The following is a 26,535-nucleotide window of genomic DNA, read 5'->3' as shown; positions in this document are numbered from 1 at the left end:
CACCTTAAAACTGACTTCACGTATAAAACTTGGGTCATTTATTTAAGAATTTGCACCATATCCAGCCTTCTTGTGCCCCCCTGTACAGAAACTCAAATGTTATTTTCAGACTTTTATTTTAGGGAGCCTTACACCTGTACACATGGTACACATTCACAAATAACGTTTCATTTAAAAATTTGTAATAGAGGGGAGGACACATATGCTAATGTAATGTTAATAAATGGGTATTTATGAACACTAAACTTTCATGTTCAGAGAACACGCTCAGCTATATCTTGAGGATCTGAGTGTTCATGTGATTTATATTCTTTGCTATATATATGCAACAACGTCCAACGTTACATGTTAGTCAACTTCATTCACATTAATTAACCTTCAGCTATCGAAACTTGAGTTTTTATATTTCCTTGAACCACTTGAATGCACCTTTTCTAATTCGTGTTTTACCGGGGGTCCGCGAAGGCGCTTCGTTGGCATTTTACGGCCTCCAATTGGTTCGATTTGTGTTATTTGCACCACGTGACACCAGACATGGCCGCCAGCGAGCCGAGTAAAGACGGTAAGTGTGACCTTTTAAACGTGTCCGCGGCTTTAATGCTGATATCTGGTGGTCTGCGTGCAAAGGTTTGGGTGTCGGTGACTCTCCGAGTCTGTGGGAATCCACAATCAGCAGAAAAAAGGCTAAAAAAAATCAGAAAAGCAGGCGGGAACCCGCCCGGCTAAGCTAGCAGGCTAGGAAATAGCTGGGCTGCTAACTGTGATTATACAGCAATCTCTATATTCAGTCAGTACTCAGTCTGACAGCTGTGAAGTTTATTCAGGATTTAACAGCGTGTAAAGTCTGAGTTCGATTATTGAGTTGTTTAATTCATTAATTAATTTATTTTTTTACTTTTAGATCATAGTTTTGTCCCCACGGGTGATGAAAATAATTGTATACAGACAGATTTTTGTAGATCAGAGGGAAATGCTTCTTCATGCCAGGCTGTACATTCTCGCTTCCGCTTGGTTTTGACTCACCTGGTCTGGAGTAGAGTGTGTGTGGTATATAAGGTGTAGTCTCTCTTCTGCTTTCTCAGGTAAGGACAGCATTCTGGAGCCGCTGTGTTTCCCCGATCAGCCGGCTGACATCTCCAGCCCTCCCGGTGTTCAATGTCCCGGCTCCGAGCCGCTGGTCTGCCTGTTCTGCTCTGAGTCCGTCCCACCGCCGCGGAAAGACGTCCTCCTCAGACACCTGCTGATGGAGCACAAGCTTGTCATCGCCGACGTCAAACTCATCGCAGACGTCCCAAAGTACGAGCCACACATGCTCCGGCTCACTCGTTTAACTCTCGGGAACACGTTTGGATGTTTTTAGCATTTGGAACTCGATCATTTCACCAAAGACTTCCTGTAATTATTTGGGGTGATGGGGGGAAACCCTTACCTTACAAGTATAAATATATACAACAAGTCCAGCATGTCCACGCCTGCTAGTGTGCTGCTTTTATGAACCGTGACGAAGTGTTTCTGTGCGCCGGTAAACCTGGCTGTGAGTCGGTTTTTACTGACGAGTTTCCTCCATCAGGTACTTGCTGTACTGGAAGGGCAGATTCCTCGAGCAGCCGCTCACAGATTTCTGCAGCGTCATCAAAACCAACTCCACGGGCCCAGTCGGTGAGTTCACTCAAACCCACAGAGGACCTGACCTTTCAAAGTGAACCACGTACACTTCCTCCAGCTCTGATTAATGACTCATTAAAAACTCTTCTTCCTCGCTGACCTGACAGAGAAGCAGGAGGACTACTTCCTGCTGTGTGACGTCCTTCCAGAAGACAGAGTCCTCCGAGAGAAGCTGCAGCAGAAACGACTGGTGAGGAGACGTGACACTCGGAGCATCCTGAGTGAATCTTGTGCTGCTGGAAGTTTCGTTTCTTTTAAACTTTATTTTGAGGCAAAGTCTGAAAATCAGGAAAAATCAGAAAAATTGCAGATTTGAGTGATTTGACACGCTTTGTGTCGTTGTAACCTCTGCACTTTAAATATCTGAGCACTCTGAGGTAGTTTTCTGAAGAATTCCTCTGAGCTCTTCTTCTGTGCTCCCACAGGAGGAGGTCCTGGAGCAGCAGCAGAAGGAGCGAGACGACAGCAGCTTCCATCGTCTCTGCATGTTCTGCAGCGAAGAGTTCACGGGAAACAGGTAACGCGCCGCAGGATTCCCATCAGTCCTGGAAACCTCACGTGTGTTAGATGAAAGCAGACAGAAGGTAGAGCTTCCTGAAATCATGTGACTAAAAGCTTCTTTGCTTCCTGTAGTCATCTCTTATGTCAGCCTGGATGCAAAAGTTTCAATCAAGTCCACTTCCTAGTCCTCCTCTGATCCTGTGTAAATGTCTGCTCGTGTCATCTCTGTATCGTCCGCAGTGATTGGTCGGACTGGCAGGCTCATCCGGTCTCTGCAGTGTGTCTGTTCTGTGATCACCAATCGGAGACGTTGGAGCAGATCTACGCGCATATGAAGGTACGGGAACGTAGAAGTTTCAGAGAAGGAAAATATCGTTTTCTGCTTTTCATCCCTGAAACGATTCTGCAAAGGCTTCTGGGAGAACGGAGACAGTGCACACTAACAGGAAACGATCTGCTTCCTGAGGTCTCTGCAAACATATGAATCCATCGTTCGCACAAAACATGGATTTTACTCAGAAAGTGCCCTCACACACAGACGGACCGAAGCTGAAGAGCTTTTAAAATGAAGCGCCTTTTATTTTGAAAAGTTTCCAAATAAATACATGATTGTCAAACCTTTAACGAGCAAATAAAAATGTTTCCTCGTTGTTGGGTCTGTGTTTCCACAGGCCCCGCTAGTTTAGAGACTTATTCATCATGAAGGAAACAAGACATAACAGAACATCTTCAACCGGTTTTTCACTCGCTAACGAGGGAAGTCTTTGGTCAAGAACCAGCTCTTGGAGCCCACGCCCCTGTCCTGTCTCAGGCCCGAAGTCCTTCAAAGAGCAGCTTCCCCCGTAGCTATTTATTGACATGGCAGTTACAATACACAATACAACACAAGCACCTCCCACGTAAAACCCCATCCCCAGCTTCCATCGTCTCTGCATGTTCTGCAGCGAAGAGTTCACGGGAAACAGGTAACGCGCCGCAGGATTCCCATCAGTCCTGGAAACCTCACGTGTGTTAGATTAAAGCAGACAGAAGGTAGAGCTTCCTGAAATCATGTGACTAAAAGCTTCTTTGCTTCCTGTAGTCATCTCTTATGATCCAACCCCCAAAAAGCTGCTTTGACCCATAATTCCATAAACATCATTCAGTGACATGTCTGAGCCTGAACCAAGAAGCTGATCTGAGACCAGTGCAGCTCCTCACCCTTCTTCCTCTCCTGCTAAGGGTCAGGTCTGAGACCTGTGCAGGTGTGCGCTGGTTCATGAATGGCATGAAGGTGTGACTCACTGGTGTTTACCACAGTTCTTGTGTGGATCTGTGTCTTACCTCCAGTTAAGCTTCCATCCATCCATTTTCAGTCACTGTGTTGGTTCGCAGATGCTCGGCCTCCCTCTGCACAGCCACCACCTCCAGCTCCTTGCGGGAGGACGCCGAGAGACATAACCCGCGTCCGCTCCGGGTCTCCTCACATTTGGACATGCAGCGGCCCATGGCGAGAGAGGCTGCTTCCCTCTGTCTGCCACTATGGGCACGCTGCGTGGATCTTGAAGTCTTGTCCAAATGGGAACTTCTGGACGAAGCCCAAAGGACTGCAGCGCAGTGCTAACAGTGATGATGTCAGCTGATGTTTTCTTTTGTTTATTAAAAATGGCTCCACGTGCTGTTTCCAGGTCGTCTCTGCTGAACCACATGGCCAGAGAGCATTCCTTCAGCATCGGACTGCCGGACAACATCGTCTACTGCAGCGAGTTCCTCGACACGCTGCAGGACAAACTGGACAGGTACGCTAATCGTTGCTTTTTATTCACAGCGTTAAGTTTTGTTTCGCGCGCCTTTTCATTTTGCTCCCCTCGCTTCAGTCTGCAGTGTCTGTACTGCGAGAAAACGTTTCGAGATAAAACCACGCTGAAGGATCACATGAGGAAAAATTGATCTCCAGCGCTAACCAGGTGCTGAACCAGGTGCTGTGAGCTCGGGGTAGCTGTGGATCAGGAGGTGCAGCGAAAGGTTGGAGGTTTGATCCCCGGCTCGATCCCAGATACTGAACCTTGGATTGTCCCTCCTGATAATATTCTTATTTACTGTGTCAGCCTGGATGCAAAAGTTTCAATCAAGTCCACTTCCTAGTCCTCCTCTGATCCTGTGTAAATGTCTGCTCGTGTCATCTCTGTATCGTCCGCAGTGATTGGTCGGACTGGCAGGCTCATCCGGTCTCTGCAGTGTGTCTGTTCTGTGATCACCAATCGGAGACGTTGGAGCAGATCTATGCGCATATGAAGGTACGGGAACGTAGAAGTTTCAGAGAAGGAAAATATCGTTTTCTGCTTTTCATCCCTGAAACGATTCTGCAAAGGCTTCTGGGAGAACGGAGACAGTGCACACTAACAGGAAACGATCTGCTTCCTGAGGTCTCTGCAAACATATGAATCCATCGTTCGCACAAAACATGGATTTTACTCAGAAAGTGCCCTCACACACAGACGGACCGAAGCTGAAGAGCTTTTAAAATGAAGCGCCTTTTATTTTGAAAAGTTTCCAAATAAATACATGATTGTCAAACCTTTAACGAGCAAATAAAAATGTTTCCTCGTTGTTGGGTCTGTGTTTCCACAGGCCCCGCTAGTTTAGAGACTTATTCATCATGAAGGAAACAAGACATAACAGAACATCTTCAACCGGTTTTTCACTCGCTAACGAGGGAAGTCTTTGGTCAAGAACCAGCTCTTGGAGCCCACGCCCCTGTCCTGTCTCAGGCCCGAAGTCCTTCAAAGAGCAGCTTCCCCCGTAGCTATTTATTGACATGGCAGTTACAATACACAATACAACACAAGCACCTCCCACTGTAAAACCCCCCAATGGTTCTAAGACGTGTGTGTGTGTGTGTGTGTGTGTGTGTGTGTGTGTGTGTGTGTGTGTGTGTGTGTGTGTGTGTGTGTGTGTGTGTGTGTGTGTGTGTGTGTGTGTGTGTCATAAAAGCAGGAAGCTCACAACAGATCTGTCAGGATGCATCTGCAATAAAAGCTCCCCCAGCACAGAGTGGCTGGAGAGGTCAGAGACAAAGGAACGTCTTGATCCTATAGGTTGAACTCAGACCGTACAAATTTAAGAAACACGATGACAACATTCAACAATTAGACTTAACACTCGTGAACAATAAATAAATCTAGGATTGGACGTCGACTGCAGTCCGATTTTGTCGTTGATTAAACGTTCTGGTTTAAAGTCAGAACCAGTTTCCCAAACGTGACTCTAAGTTTGTGCTCACGAGTGACGAGTTTACCTGAGAGGCAGAAAAGTTTCTCTCTGCTTTCTGGTTTTGTTATTTATGAAGTCTGTAACGGGCGTCGCGTGCGTGACCCTGACATCTTTCTGTTTTGTGTTTGCAGGAGGCTCACGGCTTCGACCTCCACCTCCTTAAGACCGAGCTCAGTGGGTGAAATCGCCGTGGTAATTCGAGCGCAGTTTGCTTCTATTTCTTCCTTCTGAGTGTTTCTAATGTTCTGTCCTCCCTCAGACCTCAAGTTCTACCAGCAGGTCAAACTGGTGAACTTCATCCGGCGGCAGATCCATCAGAGCCGCTGCTACGGCTGCACGCGGATGTTCGACTGCCGGGCGGACGCCCTGCGTCACATCGCGGCTGAAGGTCACGTGATGAAACTGCCAGAGATGTCCGCCTGGGACCAGCCGCAGTAGGTTTAAGGAAGCGCCTGCAGAATTAACCAATGAGAGCGCGGGCTTTAAAGCTGGCGTACAGCTGCTGATGAACGTGGTCAACGCCACAGATGTTTACACTTCATTTGGAGTATTTTTATCAGCTGAGGAAAATGGCGTCCTTTTTGGGACTAATTTGAGCCTGAGCACTAAACGTCGTCTCGCTCCGCAGGTATTACTTCCCCACGTACGAGAACGACGCTCTCCTGTGCACGCTCTCTGACAGCGAGGAAGGCGACGGTGACGAGGAGCATCGCGGCGAGGAGATCCCGGTCATCGCGGAGGACATCTCTAACCTGAGAGCGCTGAAACAGTCCAGTGTCCTCAAGCAGCTGCTGAAGGAGCGAGGAGGCAGCAGCTAGGACCACAGACGGACACGTGTCATACGTTTGACTCAAAGGCGTCTCTGACGTCGGCTGAGCTCAGCTCATGGTGACCACATGCCACATGGCTGGAACGCAGCGGCACGGGTTTGAGTCCGGCCCTTTCCCTCTCAACTATTTCCTGTACGTCTCTACTTAGTAAAGATAAGAAAGGCAAAAGAAGAGTCCTCTCCACAGCTGGACACGCGGACGCCATGATGTCCGCTGAAACGTAATTGCTCTGCCTCGTGCAATGAAGCTGAAACATGCGTTTTCTTGAATATGAATTTTAGTACTCGAGTAAAAATGATTTTCTTTTGTAACTTGTAACTGAGCTGGATTCAGTGCTGTGGTGGACGAGCTCATCGTCAAGATGAGACGAGAGACTCTTTATTGTCATTGCACAGTCACACTTAGAACAACAGCACTACACAATTGCAAACTGTCCCGCGTCGGCACTACGCACAACACAAACAACACAACACAGGAACTTAATAAATGAAAAGAATGAGTGTATGTTTTACTGCACATTGTTATTATTATTGTTGTTGTTGTCCCCTCAGAAAGCCCAGGGACGTCTCGTGCCTGAAACATCTGTCCTATTTGGTGTTTCTGTTGTTTTTCTGCATCGCTTTGCTGAGCGACACCTGCCGTATGGTGGAGCCGAACTGCAGCGCTCAGAGTTTTCACCGCGTCCTTCGCGTCCAGGCTCACGTTCACGAACATGCAGCACTGAGGAGAGAAACGAGAGGTCGCTGCAGGAACTCACTGCTGTCAAACTTCCTGTTTTATCCTCATTTCGTACTCTGGCAGGCTGTAGGACATTTTGGACAATCTATAATCTTCTAACACAAAAACATACAAGTGTTCACTGAAGTAAACACACAGAGCAGTAGCAGATTTTTTTAAGTGTTTTATTTATTTTCATTTGCTGCTAACTGCCTTGTTTTCATTTGTAGTTTTTGTAGTAGGAAGAACTACAAAATCTACAAATAAACAAAGAGCAGTTAGCAAATGTAGTGCTCTCCACTATGTGAAGCCCTCACATGAATTTTTAGATTTTTCAGTTCAAGCCAATTAAATGAAATCCAAAAATTCAGCCCCAACAATCAAATGATCCCCTATGAGCAAGCACTCTGGCAACGGTGGAGAGGAAAAACTCCCTTTTAACAGGAAGAAACCTCTGGCAGAACCAGGCTCAGGGAGGGGCGGTCTTCTGCCATGACTGGTTGGGGGGTGAGGGGCAAAATTAAATCAAACATAAAGGAGAGCACAGCATATTTATGACAGGTCGGTGGACTGTGGCTCGAGTTCAAAAGATGCTCGAATCCCGCCTGAGGTGGTATGGACACGTGATTCGAAGCAATGAGAACTCAGCAAAAACGACTATTAAGGATCGACCCAGATGGACGCCGGCCTCGAGGCAGACCCCACAGAGCGGGACATTCGCTTCAGCTGAAAATCTTAGAGGCGACCCAGAAAGCTGCAGGAAACGCAATGACACATCCGGCAACAGTTAAACCTACTTTAAGTAGTTTTACACCCCACGAACCAGGCGATTCTCTTTCTGTTGTCTCTTGTTCCCGTACCGCTGGGCGCTGAAGATTTTCCACAGTTTGTCTGAGTTCTGCCATCTCTTGCCTGAGTTGTGTGTTTTCTCGACAGAGTCGTGTGTTTTTTTGAATGTGTCGTGTGACATCGTTACTGAGTTCTATGTGTTCTTTACTGAGTTCTATGTAGTTTTCACTGAGTTGTGCGTTTTCTAGCTCGAGTTGTGCGTTTTCTAGCTCGAGTTGTGCGTTTTCTTGACCGAGTTGTGTGTTTTCTCGACCGAGTCGTGTGTTTTTTTGAATGTGTCGTGTGACATCGTGACTGAAGTCTATGCACATTTCATTGACTCGTGCGAGTTCTTCGGTGAGTCGTGCGTTTTCTTCCCAGAGCTGTGCGTTTTGATGCCGGAGTTCCTCTCTCGTACGCTCCAGTTGGTCTAACGGATCTGCTCTTGCCTGTGACATTTTTGTAAAGGTTTAAGGCTGAAGGGTGTCAAAGGGTAGCTGTGTCTCAAACAACTGGCTCTTTCTGCTGTAAACTGTTGAACGAGCTCCTATTTATAGACTCGGTGGGCGTGGCAGAGAATGCGATGTCGCTGTGACAAAACAATGATCCTTTGATCTTCTCAAAGGATCATTGTGATGTCGCCGTGACGTCACGATGATCGTTCGAGAAGATCAAAGGAGCGCTGTGGATCATTCTGCGCATGCTCAGATCAATGAACGGGAGAACTATTTGTAAATACTTTGCTAGCTAACAAAGGTGCTTTTAGCAACAGCTGGTGGTGGTTCGTCGCTATCAACCCTTAAACTCGTGAACTGGCTCTCTAGCTTTTCGATTGCTACTGTTGTCTATCACATATGTATTATTTGGAACCCAGCTTACCTGTAAAAACAGACACACAGCAGGTAACAGGAACTACTCGGTGCGCCAGCTCGGCACCACTAGGCTGTGTCCCAATTCAGGGTCTGCACGCTTGAAGTACGCGCACTACGCACGGTGCGTACTATAAGTATGAGAAGTGCGGAAGTGAGAGGCTTGTGAAATAGGACGGTCTTGCCTTCGTCGCGCTGCTCAGGTTGCCTAGCAACCATGATACTAACCGCGAGAAACGTGTCATACAGCTTTGTGTGACAGAAACGAAGGAGAACATGTTTTGTTCATTTGAGACCAAAGGACCGTAAAACATGATTGTTGGGCTTCATTCCTGTGCTGAACAGTCATTTAAGATTAGCTAGTAAATAACAATTAGCTGATGTTGGTCATGAGACTAAAGTCATCTCACTGTGGTAATGTAAATATAATATGGCCAATATTAAAGTTATAGTCAGATTATTATGATATATTACAGCAGTGAGCTTGAACAGTTGTTTATATGTCCTATCACCTTAAATCTTCACTCAAAGACGAGTATCTGTGACAGTGTGTATACAGATGTGTTATATATAAGAGACAAATATTGTTCGTTTAATACGTTGGCATTATTACATTTGGCTCAATGCTTACATACATGTGTATAAAGCAAATGTACGAGCTGTGATAACTGTGTCTGATAGAATGAAGAGTAGACTGATATATGAAATATTCCTTTATTGGGTGAGAAAATCAGACCATGTCATAACTGCTGTAAGTCACACAGAATAGACATCAGAGCCTTAAACAGGCTGACGTCTGCTAAATGGGTCAAACTGGGCAGAAAGTCTACAAACACATAACATCCTTATAGAATATGATGTAACACTATAGATCAACTTAGCTCAGAATATATAAAGCATATAAACAGTTACAGCAATATGATGCAACAAACACAGCAGCTACTGATCCAAAATCCTCAAAGCTTCATAGAACTGAAACCAACATTTATTTTAGCTCCATTCTGCTGCTGATACAGACTTTAGGTTTCTGAACATTAAACTTGTTGCTGCCTTTCATGGTGTGTAACTTGAAGGCCCTGAGTACTCTGAGTACTTTCTCCCACACTGGAAACACTGGGATGATCACATTATGTGAACATTACCTAATAAGACTGATTCAGCACAGACAGTTCTGTTAAACTTTCCTAGCAGTCCTTCACAAACAGGGAACAGTCTGTCTATTCTCTCCATCTGTCAGCTGCTGCTGGCTCTTCCTCCTCCTCTTCCTCACACACTGCCGAGTTTGTCCTGGTGGATCATCAGGGGTGCAAAGCCTCACAGATGATGTGCAGCAGTGGGTCCCTCAGTCTGTCCTCACTCTGGACACTTGCAGTCGTCACACATGGACATCAAATGTGTGATAAGCTGCAGGATTCAAACACAAGTGTAACTTATAAACACACGTTCATACTTTTATTCCACAATCAGAGAGAAAGAAACAGAGAGAGAGTGCAGGACAGACAGACAGGTGGCAGTCTCAGGTGTACACACTGCTACACAACAGCACAGAGAAGCAGGATTTAGTGTTTGTGTCATTACGAGTGTAAACAAGAAGAGTTCCAGATGGTGCAGTGGACACATGTGTGACTGCTGTGATTAAAGCATCTTTCTTTCAGCTTAACGAGTGAACCGTCAGCTCGTTCAAACACACGTTAAAGTCCGTTTGGCTCGACACCACCGAACAGAGGCAGCAATATAACACAGCTCACATTAACAGTGCAGTGGATCCTGCTTGTGTCGTGATATTCAGGACTGCAAACCGAGCAGCATCACTGACTTTCAGCTTGTTGTGTTTGTGGATATATGACTGACTTTAATTATCCACAAAATCATCACATTCTCTGTAAGATTAAGGTCGACTATATATATATTTATATATGGGGCGATCGTGGCTCGACCCTATATTATCACGCCCAAACCTCGCAATAATAGCGGTGTAACAACTTGTTCTTTGTGACAAGATAAACATGTCTCCTATACAAGATAAACACACCTTTACAATATTGACCACAGAAATGTACAATCAAGAACATTTTAACTGCTGGAACCATCTATTAAACTTCTTTATACACAAGCCATTTCTGTGACACTTACAGTATGTCTCTACCAGCTTTGCACATCTACAGACTGAAATCCTTGCGCATTCTTCTTTGCAAAACAGCTCCACAACTGCTCTGTGATGGCCTCAGAGGAGAATATTGGGAGCAACAACACCATGAAGTCCAAAGAACACCCCAGACAGGTCAAGGATAAAATTATTGAGAAATTTAAAGCAGGCTTAGGCTACAAAAAGATTTCCCAAGCCTTGAACATCCCACGGAGCACTGTTCAAGCCATCATTCAGAAATGGAAGGAGTATGGCACAACTGTAAACCTACCAAGACAAGGCCGTCCACCTAAACTCACAGGCCGAACAAGCAGAGCGCTGATCAGAAATGCAGCCAAGAGGCCCATGGTGACTCTGGACGAGCTGCAGAGATCTACAGCTCAGGTGGGGGAATCTGTCCATAGGACAACTATTAGTCGTGCACTGCACAAAGTTGGCCTTTATGGAAGAGTGGCAAGAAGAAAGCCATTGTTAACAGAAAACCATAAGAAGTCCCGTTTGCAGTTTGCCCCAAGCCATGTGGGGACACAGCAAACATGTGGAAGAAGCTGCTCTGGTCAGATGAGACCAAAATGCAAAACGCTGTGTGTGGAAAACTAACACTGCACATCACTCTGAACACACCATCCCCACTGTCAGATATGGTGGTGGCAGCATCATGCTCTGGGGGGGCTTCTCTTCAGCAGGGACAGGGAAGCTGGTCAGAGTTGATGGGAAGATGGATGGAGCCAAATACAGGGCAATCTTGGAAGAAAACTTCTTGGAGTCTGCAAAAGACTTGAGACTGGGGCGGAGGTTCAGCTTCCAGCAGGACAACGACCCTGAACATAAAGCCAGGAAACAATGGGATGGTTTAAAACAAAACACATCCATGTGTTAGACTGGCCCAGTCAAAGTCCAGATCTAAATCCAATCCAGAATCTGTGGCAAGATCTGAAAACTGCTGTTCACAAACGCTGTCCATCTAATCTGACTGAGCTGGAGCTGTTTTACAAAGAAGAATGGGCAAAGATTTCAGTCTGTAGATGTGCAAAGCTGGTAGAGACAGACCCTAAAAGACTGGCAGCTGGAACTGCAGCAAAAGCTGGTTCTACAAAGTATCGACTCAGGGGCTGAATAATTACGCACACCCCACTTTGCAGTTATTTATTTTTAAAAAATGTTTGGAATCATGTATGATTTTCGTTCCACTTCTCACGTGTGCACCACTTTGTGTTGGTCTTTCACCTGGAATTCCAATAACATTGATTCATGTTTGTGGCTGTAATGTGACAAAATGTGGGAAAGTTCAAGGGGGCCAAATACTTTTGCAAGCCACTGTACATGCCAGCCGAGCAGCCTCAGGTAGTTCTCTAAAACATTTTAAATTATAAAGCTGGGTTTCACTACACCCTGAGAGGTCAGTGAAGGCATCAGCGAGCTCATTTACCATCTTACAGTCTTCCAGTTTGATCTTCAGACACTCTGTCACCTGTCCCGACTGCTCCTGAGCTGCTGCCTCTTCTGGACACAGCCCGCTGATCTACACACACACACACACACACACACACACACACACACACACACACACACACACACACACACACACACACACACACACACACACACACACAGGTGAAATCTCTGGTATCTGAGGCACACAGTTGATGTAAAGGTAGGTTGGCTGTAAAAGGGGAGGAGCTAAAACATATATTTGAACTGTGATTCATGCAAAGCTACTCTAGTGGAGCAGAAGTAGAAACCCTTGATGTAATTCCTGTCTTCATGCGAACGTGCTATAATTCAGTCCGCACACAAATGTCCCCATGTCTGCTGACCTTGCAGACTTTTGTAAAAACTTGTGCTGTCAGCGTTAATCCCGTTAAAATGATGCTAACGCCATAACCGCATTAACACGGCAAATCTGCCTTAGCGAGTTATCGCGGATCGCCCCGTGCGTGGGGCTACATGGCACTAACGCGTTAATGAGCTAACCGTGCTAACGCATTGCAGCCCACGCTAACATACATATATACATATATATACGTGTATGTATATATATTGTTAAGGTTCAAAATATTGGGGATGGAGACAAGAGAAAAACCACAATAACAACACTGGTCCGGTCGGGTTGAGTCAAACGATGATTTAATGATCACACACGTGGGAGATGGACACTGATGCAGACAGCCTCAAAATCTCAAAATGGTGGAGCATTGCTCAAACTTTTATAGCCTCTGGTGCCTCCACCTTATCATACAAAGCCTAAACATTCACATGCTTTCTCTTACACAGCGCCTAAGCTACGACCTTGGCTCCCTGTTTATCTGCTCCTGCTGAAATAGGGCAGAAAACTCCAGCACACTCTGTTCTCTTCTACTCAGACAAATTAGATTTCTTATAACTCAGCAGTATAATGCATCATAAAACAATATCATTCATTCACAACAAGTCAGCAGTTTAATGTAATGCAAATCAGTTTAACTAATGCAATAGTTATCAGCTTCTTCTAATTCAGGAGAATAATGCAAACTAAAACTACATAATAATTCACAATCTTTAATTAGGGGTATAACATGGCATAAAATAATATTATAATCTAACAATATATACAAGGAGTGCAGAATTATTAGGCAAATGAGTATTTTGTCCACATCATCCTCTTCATGCATGTTGTCTTACTCCAAGCTGTATAGGCTCGAAAGCCTACTACCAATTAAGCATATTAGGTGATGTGCATCTCTGTAATGAGAAGGGGTGTGGTCTAATGACATCAACACCCTATATCAGGTGTGCATAATTATTAGGCAACGTCCTTTCCTTTGGCAAAATGGGTCAAAAGAAGGACTTGACAGGCTCAGAAAAGTCAAAAATAGTGAGATATCTTGCAGAGGGATGCAGCAGTCTCAAAATTGCAAAGCTTCTGAAGCGTGATCATCGAACAATCAAGCGTTTCATTCAAAATAGTCAACAGGGTCGCAAGAAGCGTGTGGAAAAACCAAGGCGCAAAATAACTGCCCATGAACTGAGAAAAGTCAAGCGTGCAGCTGCCAAGATGCCACTTGCCACCAGTTTGGCCATATTTCAGAGCTGCAACATCACTGGAGTGCCCAAAAGCACAAGGTGTGCAATACTCAGAGACATGGCCAAGGTAAGAAAGGCTGAAAGACGACCACCACTGAACAAGACACACAAGCTGAAACGTCAAGACTGGGCCAAGAAATATCTCAAGACTGGTTTTTCTAAGGTTTTATGGACTGATGAAATGAGAGTGAGTCTTGATGGGCCAGATGGATGGGCCCGTGGCTGGATTGGTAAAGGGCAGAGAGCTCCAGTCCGACTCAGACGCCAGCAAGGTGGAGGTGGAGTACTGGTTTGGGCTGGTATTCAATTCAATTCAATTCAATTCAATTCAATTTTATTTATATAGCGCCAAATCACAACAAAAGTCGCCTCAAGGCGCTTCATAGATACAGAGAAAAACCCAACAATCATATGACCCCCTATGAGCAGCACTTTGGCGACAGTGGGAAGGAAAAACTCCCTTTTAACAGGAAGAAACCTCCTGCAGAACCAGGCTCAGGGAGGGGCGGAGCCATCTGCTGCGACCGGTTGGGGTGAGAGAAAGAAGACAGGATAAAGACATGCTGTGGAAGAGAGACAGAGATTAATAACAGATATGATTCAATGCAGAGAGGTCTGTTAATACATAGTGAGTGAGAAAGGTGACTGGAAAGGAAAAACTCAATGCATCATGGGAATCCCCCGGCAGCCTACGTCTATTGCAGCATAACTAAGGGAGGATTCAGGGTCACCTGGTCCAGCCCTAACTATATGCTTTAGCAAAAAGGAAAGTTTGAAGCCTAATCTTGAAAGTAGAGATAGTGTCTGTCTCCTGAATCCAAACTGGAAGCTGGTTCCACAGAAGAGGGGCCTGAAAACTGAAGGCTCTGCCTCCCATTCTACTTTTAAATACTCTAGGAACAACAAGTAGGCCTGCAGAGCGAGAGCGGAGCGCTCTAATAGGGTGATATGGTACTACAAGGTCATTAAGATAAGATGGGGCCTGATTATTTAAGACCTTGTATGTGAGGAGCAGGATTTTGAATTCAATTCTGGATTTAACAGGAAGCCAATGAAGGGAAGCCAAAACAGGAGAAATATGCTCTCTCTTTCTAGTCCCTGTCAGGACTCTTGCTGCAGCATTTTGGATTAGTTGAAGGCTTTTCAGCGAGTTTTTTGGACTTCCTGATAATAATGAATTACAGTCGTCCAGCCTGGAAGTAATAAATGCATGAACTAGTTTTTCAGCGTCACTCTGAGACAGGATATTTCTAATTTTAGAGATGTTGCACAAATGGAAGAAAGCAGTCTTACATATTTGTTTAATATGTGCGTTGAAGGACATGTCCTGGTCAAAAATAATGGATTGGATTTATATAGCGCTTTTCAAGGCACCCAAAGCGCTTTACAATACCACTATTCATTCACTCTCACATTCATACACTGGTGGAAGCAAGCTACAGTTGTAGCCACAGCTGCCCTGGGGCAGACTGACAGAAGCAAGGCTGCCATATCGCGCCATCGGCCCCTCTGGCCAACACCAGTAGGTAAGTAGGGTAAAGTGTCTTGCCCAGGGACACAACGACCAGGACAGAGAGCCCAGGGATCGAACCGGCGACCTTCCGGTTACAGATGCGATTCCCAACCCCCTGAGCCACGGTCGCCCAATAAAAAAATGACTCCAAGGTTCCTCACAGTGTTACTGGAGGCCAAGGTAATGCCATCCAGGGTAAGAATCTGGTTAGATACCATATTTCTAAGATTTTCAGGGCCGAGTATCAGCAAAGATGAGCTTGTGGGGCCTTTTCGGGTTGAGGATGGAGTCAAGCTCAACTCCCAGTCCTACTGCCAGTTTCTGGAAGACACCTTCTTCAAGCAGTGGTACAGGAAGAAGTCTGCATCCTTCAAGAAAAACATGATTGTCATGCAGGACAATGCTCCATCACACGCGTCCAAGTACTCCACAGCGTGGCTGGCAAGAAAGGGTATAAAAGAAGAAAAACTAATGACATGGCCTCCTTGTTCACCTGATCTGAACCCCATTGAGAACCTGTGGTCCATCATCAAATGTGAGATTTAAAGGAGGGAAAACAGTACACCTCTCTGAACAGTGTCTGGGAGGCTGTGGTTGCTGCTGCACGCAATGTTGATGGTGAACAGATCAAAACACTGACAGAATCCATGGATGGCAGGCTTTTGAGTGTCCTTGCAAAGAAAGGTGGCTATATTGGTCGCTGATTTGTTTTGTTTTTGAATGTCAGAAATGTTTATTTGTGAATGTGGAGATGTTATATTGGTTTCACTGGTAAAAAGAAATCATTGAAATGGGTATATATTTGTTTTATATATATATATATATATATATATATATATATATATATATATATATATATATATATATATATATATATATATATATATATATATATATATATTTATTTGTTTTTGATAAGTTGCCTAATAATTATGCACAGTAATAGTCACCTGCACACACAGATATCCCCCTAAAATAGCTAAAACTAAAAACAAACTAAAAACTACTTCCAAAAACATTCAGCTTTGATATTAATGAGTTTTTTGGGTTCATTGAGAACATGGTTGTTGTTCAATAATAAAATTATTCCTCAAAAATACAACTTGCCTAATAATTCTGCACTCCCTGTATATACACACACACACACACACACACACACACACACACACACACACACACACACACACACATATATATATATGCCCGTGATCAGGTACCCTGCTGGGGTAATAGGCTGGCCAAAGGAGGAGATAGAAGCCACTGACATAAAGACAAGAAAGCTCCTTACCATGCATGGAGGGTTTCACCCCAAGTCCAGCACCCTGAGGCTGTACGCTAAGCGGAAGGAAGGGGGCCGGGGACTGGTGAGTGTCAGCACCACAGTCCAGGATGAGACAACGAACATCCAAGAATACATTGGGAAGATGGCCCCAACTGACCGAGTGCTCAGTGAATACCTCAGGCAGCAGAAACCCAGGAAAGAGGAGGGAGACGAGGAACCATCATGGAAGGACAGGCCCCTGCACGGTATGTACCACCGGCAGATAGAGGAGGTGGCTGATATCCAGAAATCCTACCAGTGGCTGGACAAAGCTGGACTGAAAGACAGCACAGAGGCACTAATCATGGCAGCACAAGAACAAGCTCTGAGCACAAGATCCATTGAGGCTGGGGTCTATCACACCAGGCAAGACCCCAGGTGCAGGCTGTGTAAAGATGCCCCAGAGACAATCCAGCACATAACAGCAGGGTGCAAGATGCTAGCAGGCAAGGCATACATGGAACGCCATAACCAAGTGGCCGGCATAGTGTACAGGAACATCTGTGCTGAGTATAACCTGGAAGTCCCGAGGTCAAAATGGGAGATGCCCCCAAGGGTGGTAGAGAATGACCGAGCTAAGATCCTGTGGGACTTCCAGATACAGACGGACAAAATGGTGGTGGCTAACCAACCGGACATAGTGGTGGTAGACAAACAGAAGCAGACGGCCGTAGTGATCCATGTAGCGGTTCCGAATGACAGCAATATCAGGAAGAAGGAACACGAGAAGCTGGAGAAATACCAAGGGCTCAGAGAAGAGCTCGAGAGGATGTGGAGGGTGAAGGTAACGGTGGTCCCCGTGGTAATCGGAGCACTAGGTGCGGTGACTCCCAAGCTAGGCGAGTGGCTCCAGCAGATCCCGGGAATAACATCGGAGATCTCTGTCCAGAAGAGCGCAGTCCTGGGAACAGCTAAGATACTGCGTAGGACCCTCAAGCTCCCAGGCCTCTGGTAGAGGACCCGAGCTTCAAGGACAAACCGCCCGCAGGGGCGTGCTGGGTGTTTTATATATATATATATATATATATATATATATATATATATATATATATATATATATATATATATATATATATATATATATATATATATATAAATAAAAGAATTGGGAGAATTGAACAATACATACATACATGCACACACAGACATACATATATATATATGTATGTCTGTGTGTGCATGTATGTATGTATTGTTCAATTCTCCCAATTCTTTTGATCTTTGGGCTGAAGGAAGGACAATACTCGGTGTATAAATGCTCAATCAACAATCCTTTATTCCATACAATTCAACACTTTAAGAGCACAAACCCTCCGGATGGGGAGACATGCATGCAGAGTGACACAGCAAATCTCAAACTGGTGGAGGGTTACTCAAGCTCTTATAGCCTCTAATGGGCAACACCTAGTCGTAAAGGCCTAAACATTCACATTCTTTCTCTCACACGGCGCCCAAGTTATGACCTCGGCTCATTGTTTTTCCTGCTCCCAACAAGGTGGTGGGGTGAACCTCCTGTGGAATGTGCTCTGTCTCCTCTGCTATCAGAACAGCAAGGCCCTGACTCTCTGCACACAATATTCTCTTCTTAACTCAGCAGTATAGTGCATCATAAAACAATATCATCCATTCACAATAAATCAGCAGTCTAATGTTCTAATATATGGTATACATATACATATGTGTATGTATGTGTATATATATGTATGTTTGTCATTGTTAACGTCACACCTAAAAACATAGCTTTTACTTTACGGTACAACAGGTATCATTTACCGTAATACCTGTTATATGCACGCGTGATACACAATAATAACACATAATAACCAATCAGACAGATTCATCAGGTAACATGAGAACATTCACTGCCTGGAACAGCGTATGGATGCTAGGGCTCCGGTGCACCGTCAGCCTCAGAATCTCCAGCTACTGGCTACTGTGCTGCTGTAGATGGAGGGCAACCAGCTATGTGATGGTGATTAACTTATTCACCACAAGGTGTCACTGCTGTGCTTCCCAACAACACTCACGCTACAAGGTGAGAGTCCCCTTTGTTGTGTCAGTTAGTGATGGAGACATATACAGGTATTTGCAGCAAACTATAATTGATTGTTCTTCTCTCCTAACTTCAGTGCAGCTTGTAGAATAAAAATATAAATGAAACTGTTAACATTAAAGCTAACAGCTGGCTGCTTTCACCTTTACTTTGTGCTACATTCCTGTTCATCAAAACATCATTGCAGACAAATAAGGTCTCCATGTACCTGACCTGAGTGCATCTCTTAGAAACAAAATATCACCTCTCATTCTATTGGCTGTACCTTCCAGTGTTGGGTAAGTTACTTTAAATTAGTAACTTAGTTACATTACTAGTTACTTCTATCAAAAGTAACTCAGTTACTTCAAGTTACTCGTTACTTTCAGAGTAACTAGTTACTAGGGAAAGTAACTTTGGTTTTACTCAGAATTCTCTTGTTAATGTGTTGCTTCCGTAACTGGATACCCAGCCAGACTGTCAGTCTTCTAGCTTGCTTACTTGCCACAGTGCACTGTGCCACCTACCAATAGAAAGGAAAAAAATAATGTGCACATTTCCACGAGAGAAATCCCACGCCTGATTCTATCCTATCCTGCTTTATACATCCAACACAAAAACTGCAGTCGTGGTGCTTTCGATTGTACTCAGAACTCGGAAATTCTGCCTTCTGAATAGGAAGATGTAGGTAACACCAGACTGCAGATGAGCTGCTTACAGGGCTGGACTGGGACAAAAAATCGGCCCGGGGAATTTGACTAGAGACCGGCCGCCATTATAGGAAAAATCATAAAGCCTTTGAATGAAAATAAACCCTGTTGTGACAGTGATGTACACTGTTCTGATGGTATATATGCATCAATCTATCAATCGTTTGTTGTAAGACTCAGATAATTATTTTTTTAAAAGCGAGACATTTTAAATGAGAATAAGAAAGAAAAGTATTTCTTTGTGCCCCCCCTCTCCCTGTTAATGCCCTACATGGCCCCCTGGCAGCACTTTGCTAGACCCGCCCCTGCACAGTTACCAGCTGTCAGCTGCTTAGAAAAGGATCCTGGTGTTATTTATCTCTCAGAAACAGTTCATAACTTCAACTCATTCATGTCACCTAAAAGGTAAACCTGTTTCTCCATCACCTGTTCAGCTCTGATGGTTCAGTAAGGACATCTCCTGGTTTCATCTTCATGTTTCCCTCTCACCACATATCCAAACCCACACCATGACCAGCAGCTTTACAGCTGTGGCTCCAGCAAACATCATGTCACGGTTCTGGGTCCGTTGGACCCAGTATTTTGAGTTTATTATGTTTTGGTTTATTTCTGCTTCATGGATTGTTTTCTTCTCGTAGATGATAATTATTATTAGTTTCTTGTTTCTGTTTATCCGTGCTTAAGGATTTGTTCTCAGTTATATCTCACGTTTAGTTTAGTTCAGGTTCCATGTGTCATTCTGTCTGTCTCTCAGTGTAAAGTCTGCATGCTTGTTCAGTAATTCATGTTTCCTGTTTTATTGTGAAAGTCTTTGTCTTATGTTAGTGTGTGCAGCTTAGCTCCCCCGTCTCGTTAGCCCTGATCTCTCCCAGCTGTGTCTCCCTCCTGTTGCCGATTCCCCCGTTACTACCCTGTGTATATAAGCCCTGTGTTTTCCCATGCTCAGTGTCGTGTTGTACCCTCAGAATTATGCCTGTGTGTCCTTGGTCTCAGTGTTCCATCCTCACTCCATGTTTGTTTTTCTGCCAGCAATAAAGCTGAGGTTTTTTGAGTTTCACGTTTGTGTCTGAGTCCTGCCTTTGGATCCTCCTCTCCGCCCTCCCGCACACAGAGCCCTGACACATCAGCTGATACTAGAAATTAATATTAAATAAATTCTAACAACAGCTGATCAAGCTCAAACGTGCTGCTGTTGTTTATCAGCTGGTTTCCTCTTTCTGGCACAAAGTGGGCGATAAACAAACAACAGAGAAAAGCCGATCAGCTGATCATTGATCAGTTTCATGATTGAAGTAGAAACAGGAGAGGGAGGGGGGAGAATGAAAGAAGAAGAGGCAGCTGTGCAGCAAAGACACAGAATAACTGCAGCTTTGTCTTTTTCATTGTAGCCGAATTACGGGACAAACTGTTCCTTTTCACCTCAATAAGAAACGCGTAATATTTTCTCTGAATACCAGACGATTCTGTTTTTTACGGGACGGTTGGCAACTCTAATAATTAATCTTATGAACAAAATAAAGTTCAACATCAGTAACATAGCACCACCCAGCTGTATAGAAACCCTGTCATGCTAGCTAGCACGCAGTACGAAAAAGTCAGCACAGCTAAAATAAACTCCACCTAAACTTGGTTCATATCTGACCCAGATGGACTGCAGGTCATAACTTCTTACCTGAAGTTCAGGTCACACTCGGACCGGCGGCCGCCTCGGGTCTCTCCTCCTGTCTCCCCTTTCCTTCATCCACCTGCTGGCCTCCACCACTTGCTAATGTTATTGAATCTGTGGAAGCTCCGCGATGCCTCCACACGAAGTAACGAATAACCAGCATATTTAAATCCCAGTAACGAGTAACGCGTTCCTGGTTTTGGCATAATAACTAGTTACCGTGCTACTTACCACAATAATAACGTAGTTACTGTAACGCGTTACTTAATAACGCGTTAGTCCCAACACTGGTACCTTCATGATGTAAACAATGACGTGCATGCAGCGCAGGTATCGCCTCCAACTGTGCAGCCTTACTGGGTTTGCTGTGAAATATTTAAAGAGATCAAATATTTGCCGCTCACATCAAACTGGACTCTATGAACTAGAATTAGTTCAAAAACAATTGGTTAACATTTCTGTTTTTACATTTACGATTACCAACACACACCACAGAAACGTCTTTTCACAGAGGGCCACTTCCTGTGTGGATGAAGCAAACCGACAGCAGGCAGTTGTGATTCGCTGGCTGTGACTCACCTGAAGCGTTACAGGCCTCTCTGCTTGGACTGTTGGGCTGAGGCTCACCTGGGTCAGGATTGGACCGTCTGTGCTCAGAACATCGGCTCACTCTGATTCAATTCATGTCAGAACAAAACCAAGAACAGCTGGGTGGTAACTAAGTACAAAATACTTAAGCATTCCAGGTATCCGTGCTTTACTTTGAAGTATTCTGCTGATAATAAACGGGGCTAACGCAGATCGTTGTGTCTGTTGCTGTACGTCAGCACAGAGATGTTTCAGATAAATCACCTAAAAAACTCACAAGAATGAAATTGACATTCATTTTCCTCAACACCTGAGCAGCAACACTTGTGACCTCCACTGACTGGTAAATACCCAAACTCTTTACTCCTCTGCTCCTGTACGATGGGAGATTTTACCCTGGAGTCATCTTTGTTAAAACCAGCAGCAGTTTAATATTTTTAACTATGCTTTGAAAGTGTTTTCTTCAAATGGGAATTTAGAGTTGAAACGTGTTGTATTCAGCAGCCAGAGGCTAAATCCTGCCCTTCACTAACTTTAATACATTTTGACCTACATTGAACGAGACCGAAATCATAGTCTTTGGTAGTCACACTCCGCTAAACCAGTTAGCTGATGCCCTAGGCCCTCTCGCTAGCCATCTCTCGCCCACTGTAAGAAACCTGTGAGTGTTCCTGGAGGGCTCTTTTAAACTTGAGAAACAGGTCTCCACTGTGGTAAAAAACAGCTTTTACCAGTTGCGTCAGATATCCAAAGCAAAGCCGTTCCTTCCTTTAAAAGATCTTGAAAAGCTTGTCCACGCATTTATTACATCCAGATCGGACTACTGTAACTCCCTCTACTCGGGCCTCCAACACTCCTCTCTTTGCCGGCTTCAGTTAATTCAAAATGCAGCTGCGCGTCTTTTAACAGGTACAAGAATTCATGAACACATAACTCCAATGTTAGCCAAATTACATTGGCTCCCTGTTAAATATCGCAAAGATTTTAAAATTCTTTTGTTCACTTTTAATATTCTGAATAATTTAGCGCCCAGCTATCTGAACTACTCCACTCATACAATCCCAACAGAGCAGATCGTCCAATCACAGGCTCCTAGCACAACCTAGGTCTCGAATGAAGTCGAGAGGTGACCGGGCCTTTGCATCCGTGGCACCCAGACTCTGGAATAACCTCCCTGTTCATGTTCGTACTGCCGAGTCGATCCAGTCTTTTAAATCACGTCTTAAAACTTATCTTTTTACTTTGGCTTTTGATTCTAACTAGTTGGTCTAGCTTGTTGTGTTGTTACCTATTGTTTGTTGTCCTGTTTTATTGTTTGTTTTAATTGTCTCATGCTTATACTGACTGTGAAGCACTATGGTCAACACTGTTGTTTTAATATGTGCTATATAAATAAATTTCGATTTGATTTTGATTTGAATTCAGTCTAGTTAAGTTTACTTCTCCATGGCACCGTTACAGTTCTGTTACCTTTCTTTCCTTACAGTTCACCATGGATAAGCTGGTCTCCGAACTTTTCGGCCTCTGCCCAACCATCATCGAGATGTATGACAATATGAAGGACAATGACGAACGCTGCAGGCGGATTGCTGACAGGGTCAGAGCTTTGGAGGGACTGGTTTTAACCGTCAAAGAAAGGGGATCAGGCAGAAACTCTGGCGCTGTGGAGAAAGCGCTGAAGGAACTCCACACCATCTTGAAACATGCTGAGAAACTGGTGTCAAAATTCTCAAAAAATAATCGGCTTAAGCAGTTCATGATGTCAGGCAGCATTGGAGCAAAGTTCAGCGAGGTGAACCAAAGACTCACTGAGAACTTCCAGATGCTTTCTGGAGCTCTGCAGGTTGAGCAGAGCGACATACTGCACAAGGTGTATGAAACTGTTTTAGGGCGCCCCTACACACCGCTGCCTAACCCCCCATGTCCTACGTTTTCCCCAGCAGCACCGCCTATCCCCTCTCCTCCCGTGCCTGCCGCCTACATCATGGCACCCATGCGGGCTTCGACGCCTGTTCTGGCCCAGCCTTTCTGCAAAACTACAACAGTTCGCGTTCTTGTCTCCAATAACATGCCCCCGATGCCCGTCATTAGGACCATCAGCCCTGTTTCTGTCGTCAGAACTGTTTCACCGATGGGTTTTCGGCTCTACTAGTTTGGCCAGTCGCTTTGCATGATTTGTGATCAATAATAATCCCTATTTAATCCTCATGGGCCTTCATTCCTCCTGGAAGGTCTTCTTGACTGGGAAGCTGTGAAGGTAACTTTCATTCTCGAGAAATTCTTTTGTAAAAGAAATACTACTTTTTTTCACGATTAAATAGATTTGAGAGGGATTCAAAAACAAACAATTTTAATAAAGTTTTGTGAAACAATGAAATTATTCCTTGCTGAAATGAGTGCACACATATTTATTCTCTTTCACATTGTTATGTAATTTGTGTCCTCTTGTCCTAGTGCTAAATGAATCTCTAATAAATCAAGGAGCCTATGTGTGTCTGTGTGGTTTTCATCTAATTTAACAATCGTTCATCTGATCTGCTTCAAACTGTGCAGTCTGAGGATGCAGCGTGGTGATCAACAGTCATGTCATGGTCCTGCGGCCATGACTCAGTGACTTTGTGTTTATGTTCTTTATTTTTATTATTCTCTTTATTATTCTTGGGCTGTTTTGGGATGGTTTGTGTTTTGGGATTTTAGATACTGGGTTTTGGGTTTGTGCTCCCTCTATTGGTCCCTGGTGTTAGTGTTCCCCTGTCTCGTCAGGTTAATCAGGTCCAGCTGTGTCTCCCACCTGTGTGTGATTTCCCAGTGTCTCTTTGTGTACTTATAGTGTGTGTTTTCCTCTGCTCCTCGTCGTGTCGTCTGTGTTCATACCCTGTGAAATCCCCTGCGTGCTCTCCCTGCTGTTCTCCCTTCATGTTCAGGTTTGCCACTCCTTTGTGTAGTTTCACCCAGTTTAGTTCATCCTTAGTTCTGTTTTGCCATCTCCACTTTATGTTTGATATTGTCAATAAATCGCCTTCACATCTGAGTAAGTGCTGAATTTGAGTCCTCCTTTCCACTCTTCACACGGCCGCTGCCCCGGACCGTGACAAGTCATTGGCTAATAACGTAGCACTACACCCTCTCGTCCAATCGCATAAGCCCATGAAATGTCCCCTGGCTTCACGGACAGGGTTTACGTTGGAATAAGTTGGACAAATCTTTTAAAAGTTGCCAAGAAATATCTCCCACTAATGTTTCTGTCGCATCGGTGAGCTGAAACGCCAAACTAGTCGGATCGAGTGTTCAGCTGTTGCAGAGAAACACTGAGCCGGATGAAAAACCTTTCCTGCGTTTCTGTTTTCTTCTTCTTTTCTGGAATTAAAATTCACAGTGAAAACACCACAAAGATCAAGAATAATACATTCGTAGGACTTTTATACTTTTACACATCACATATAAATCAAGTTGAAGAATGAAGCACATCATGAGCTAGTTAATTATAATAATCTCAAATATTTTAAACTTTGTGATTTCAGAGGTTTAACAAAGTTTCCTATAATGTGTGGTCTGATCTTCATTGCAGGACACAGTAGAACGTGTTATTTTCTTGGGCTGAATTTGATGCCACTCCTTTCTGTGTCTCCTCCAGTGTCTCCTCCTGCTCTGCTAATTTTGCCTCCAGCTTGGACATTTTTTTCTCGTTTATCCAGCTTCATCTCCCGATCGATGTGTAGAGCCCCAGACAGCGATATGTAGTCATCAGTGAGGCTCTTGTTCAGATTTTCAAACTCTTCCACATCTGATTCATCTTGTGAGCCTCTGTGAATTTGATGTTCAGTAGTTCAGCTTTCTGCAAAGTCTCTAGGAAATTCTCCAGAGCTTTTTTCACATCAGACAGCTGAACTTCCTTCCTCTGGTCGAGGAAAAACACCAGTTTCCACAGAGCTTCAAGTCTTTTCACGACGAGGGGAGCCTGGATCTCCAACTTCCTAACTGGCAGACCACAGGCAGTAAGGATGGGCGGACATGTCTCAGCCTCCACCACTCTCAGCACTGGAGCCCCCCAGGGGTGTGTTCTGAGCCCCCTGCTGTACTCTTTGTACACATATGACTGTGTGGCCACTACCAGCTCCACCACCATCATCAAGTTTGCTGACGACACCGTCGTGGTGGGCCTGATCTCTGATAACAACGAGACGGCCTACCTGAAGGAGATTAGGAATCTGGAGAACTGGTGCCAGAGGAACAACCTCCTTCTAAACGTCAGTAAGACAAAGGAGCTGATAGTGGACTTCAGCACTAAGCAGGAGAGGAACTACCAGACCCCCGTCATCAACGAGTGCCCAGTGGAGAGAGTGGACAGCTTCAAATACCTCGGAGTTCACATCACGCAGGACCTGTCATGGTCCTGTCACATCAACACCGTGGTGAAAAAGGCCTGTCAGCGTCTCCACCACCTCAGACGCTTGAGAGACTTCCAACTGCCCTCCAAGGTGCTCAGGAACTTTTACTCCTGCACCATAGAGAGCATCCTGGCGGGAAACATCTTAACCTGGTTCGGGAACAGCACCATGCAGGACAGACGAGCTCTACAGAGGGTTGTGCGGTCAGCTGAGCGCACCATCCGCTCCGAGCTCCCTGACCTGCACTCAATCTACAGCAGGCGGTGCTGGACCAAGGCCAGGAAGATCGTGAAGGACCTCAGCCATCCCAACAACAGACTGTTCTCTCTGCTGAGGTCAGGAAAGCGATTCCGCTCCCTGAAGACCAACACAGAGAGACTGAGGAGGAGCTTCTTCCCGCAGGCGATACGGTCTCTCAATCACACCACCACACAGTACTGACCCAC

At 44.8% G+C, this 26,535-nt stretch overlaps 2 protein-coding genes across 3 annotated transcripts; both read left to right on the top strand.

The window, feature by feature from the left end:
• Positions 1 to 515: 515 nt before the first annotated feature.
• On the top strand, positions 516 to 7,131 carry LOC308390207 (zinc finger protein 277-like). 2 transcript variants are annotated; one of them, XM_080871956.1, is made up of 10 exons: positions 516 to 562; positions 1,083 to 1,296; positions 1,571 to 1,659; positions 1,773 to 1,855; positions 2,091 to 2,182; positions 3,834 to 3,944; positions 4,346 to 4,442; positions 5,550 to 5,592; positions 5,678 to 5,852; positions 6,047 to 7,131. In XM_080871956.1, the coding sequence occupies exons 1-10, from the start codon at positions 535 to 537 to the stop codon at positions 6,234 to 6,236; spliced, it is 1,122 nt and encodes a 373-aa protein (XP_080728082.1). In that variant the 5' UTR covers positions 516 to 534; the 3' UTR covers positions 6,237 to 7,131. The 2 variants fall into 2 exon arrangements, with proteins under 2 accessions (XP_080728082.1, XP_080728083.1); XM_080871957.1 differs by lacking the exons at positions 3,834 to 3,944; positions 4,346 to 4,442 and adding an exon at positions 2,407 to 2,503.
• Positions 7,132 to 22,489: 15,358 nt separating this feature from the next.
• Positions 22,490 to 24,195, top strand: LOC308392099 (mixed lineage kinase domain-like protein). The gene is made up of 2 exons (XM_080874966.1): positions 22,490 to 22,610; positions 23,188 to 24,195. The coding sequence occupies exon 2, from the start codon at positions 23,194 to 23,196 to the stop codon at positions 23,851 to 23,853; it is 660 nt and encodes a 219-aa protein (XP_080731092.1). The 5' UTR covers positions 22,490 to 22,610; positions 23,188 to 23,193; the 3' UTR covers positions 23,854 to 24,195.
• The last annotated feature ends 2,340 nt before the right edge of the window (positions 24,196 to 26,535 follow it).

The sequence above is a fragment of the Rhamphochromis sp. 'chilingali' genome (assembly GCF_963969265.1).
Source record: "Rhamphochromis sp. 'chilingali' genome assembly, chromosome: 2".
NCBI classification, from domain to species: Eukaryota; Metazoa; Chordata; class Actinopteri; order Cichliformes; family Cichlidae; genus Rhamphochromis; species Rhamphochromis sp. 'chilingali'.
Note: the sequence above shows the minus strand (reverse complement) of the source record. Positions and strands in the feature narration are given on the sequence as shown.

Excerpts from the sequence above, each read along its gene's own strand:
- LOC308390207 (XM_080871956.1), top strand. The coding sequence starts at position 535 with ATGGCCGCCAGCGAGCCGAGTAAAGACG. Across the intron at positions 563-1,082 it reads CAGCGAGCCGAGTAAAGACG|GTAAGGACAGCATTCTGGAG; the intron begins GTAAGTGTGACC and ends CTGCTTTCTCAG. Across the intron at positions 1,856-2,090 it reads AGCTGCAGCAGAAACGACTG|GAGGAGGTCCTGGAGCAGCA; the intron begins GTGAGGAGACGT and ends GTGCTCCCACAG.
- LOC308392099 (XM_080874966.1), top strand. The coding sequence starts at position 23,194 with ATGGATAAGCTGGTCTCCGAACTTTTCGGCCTCTGCCCAACCATCATC.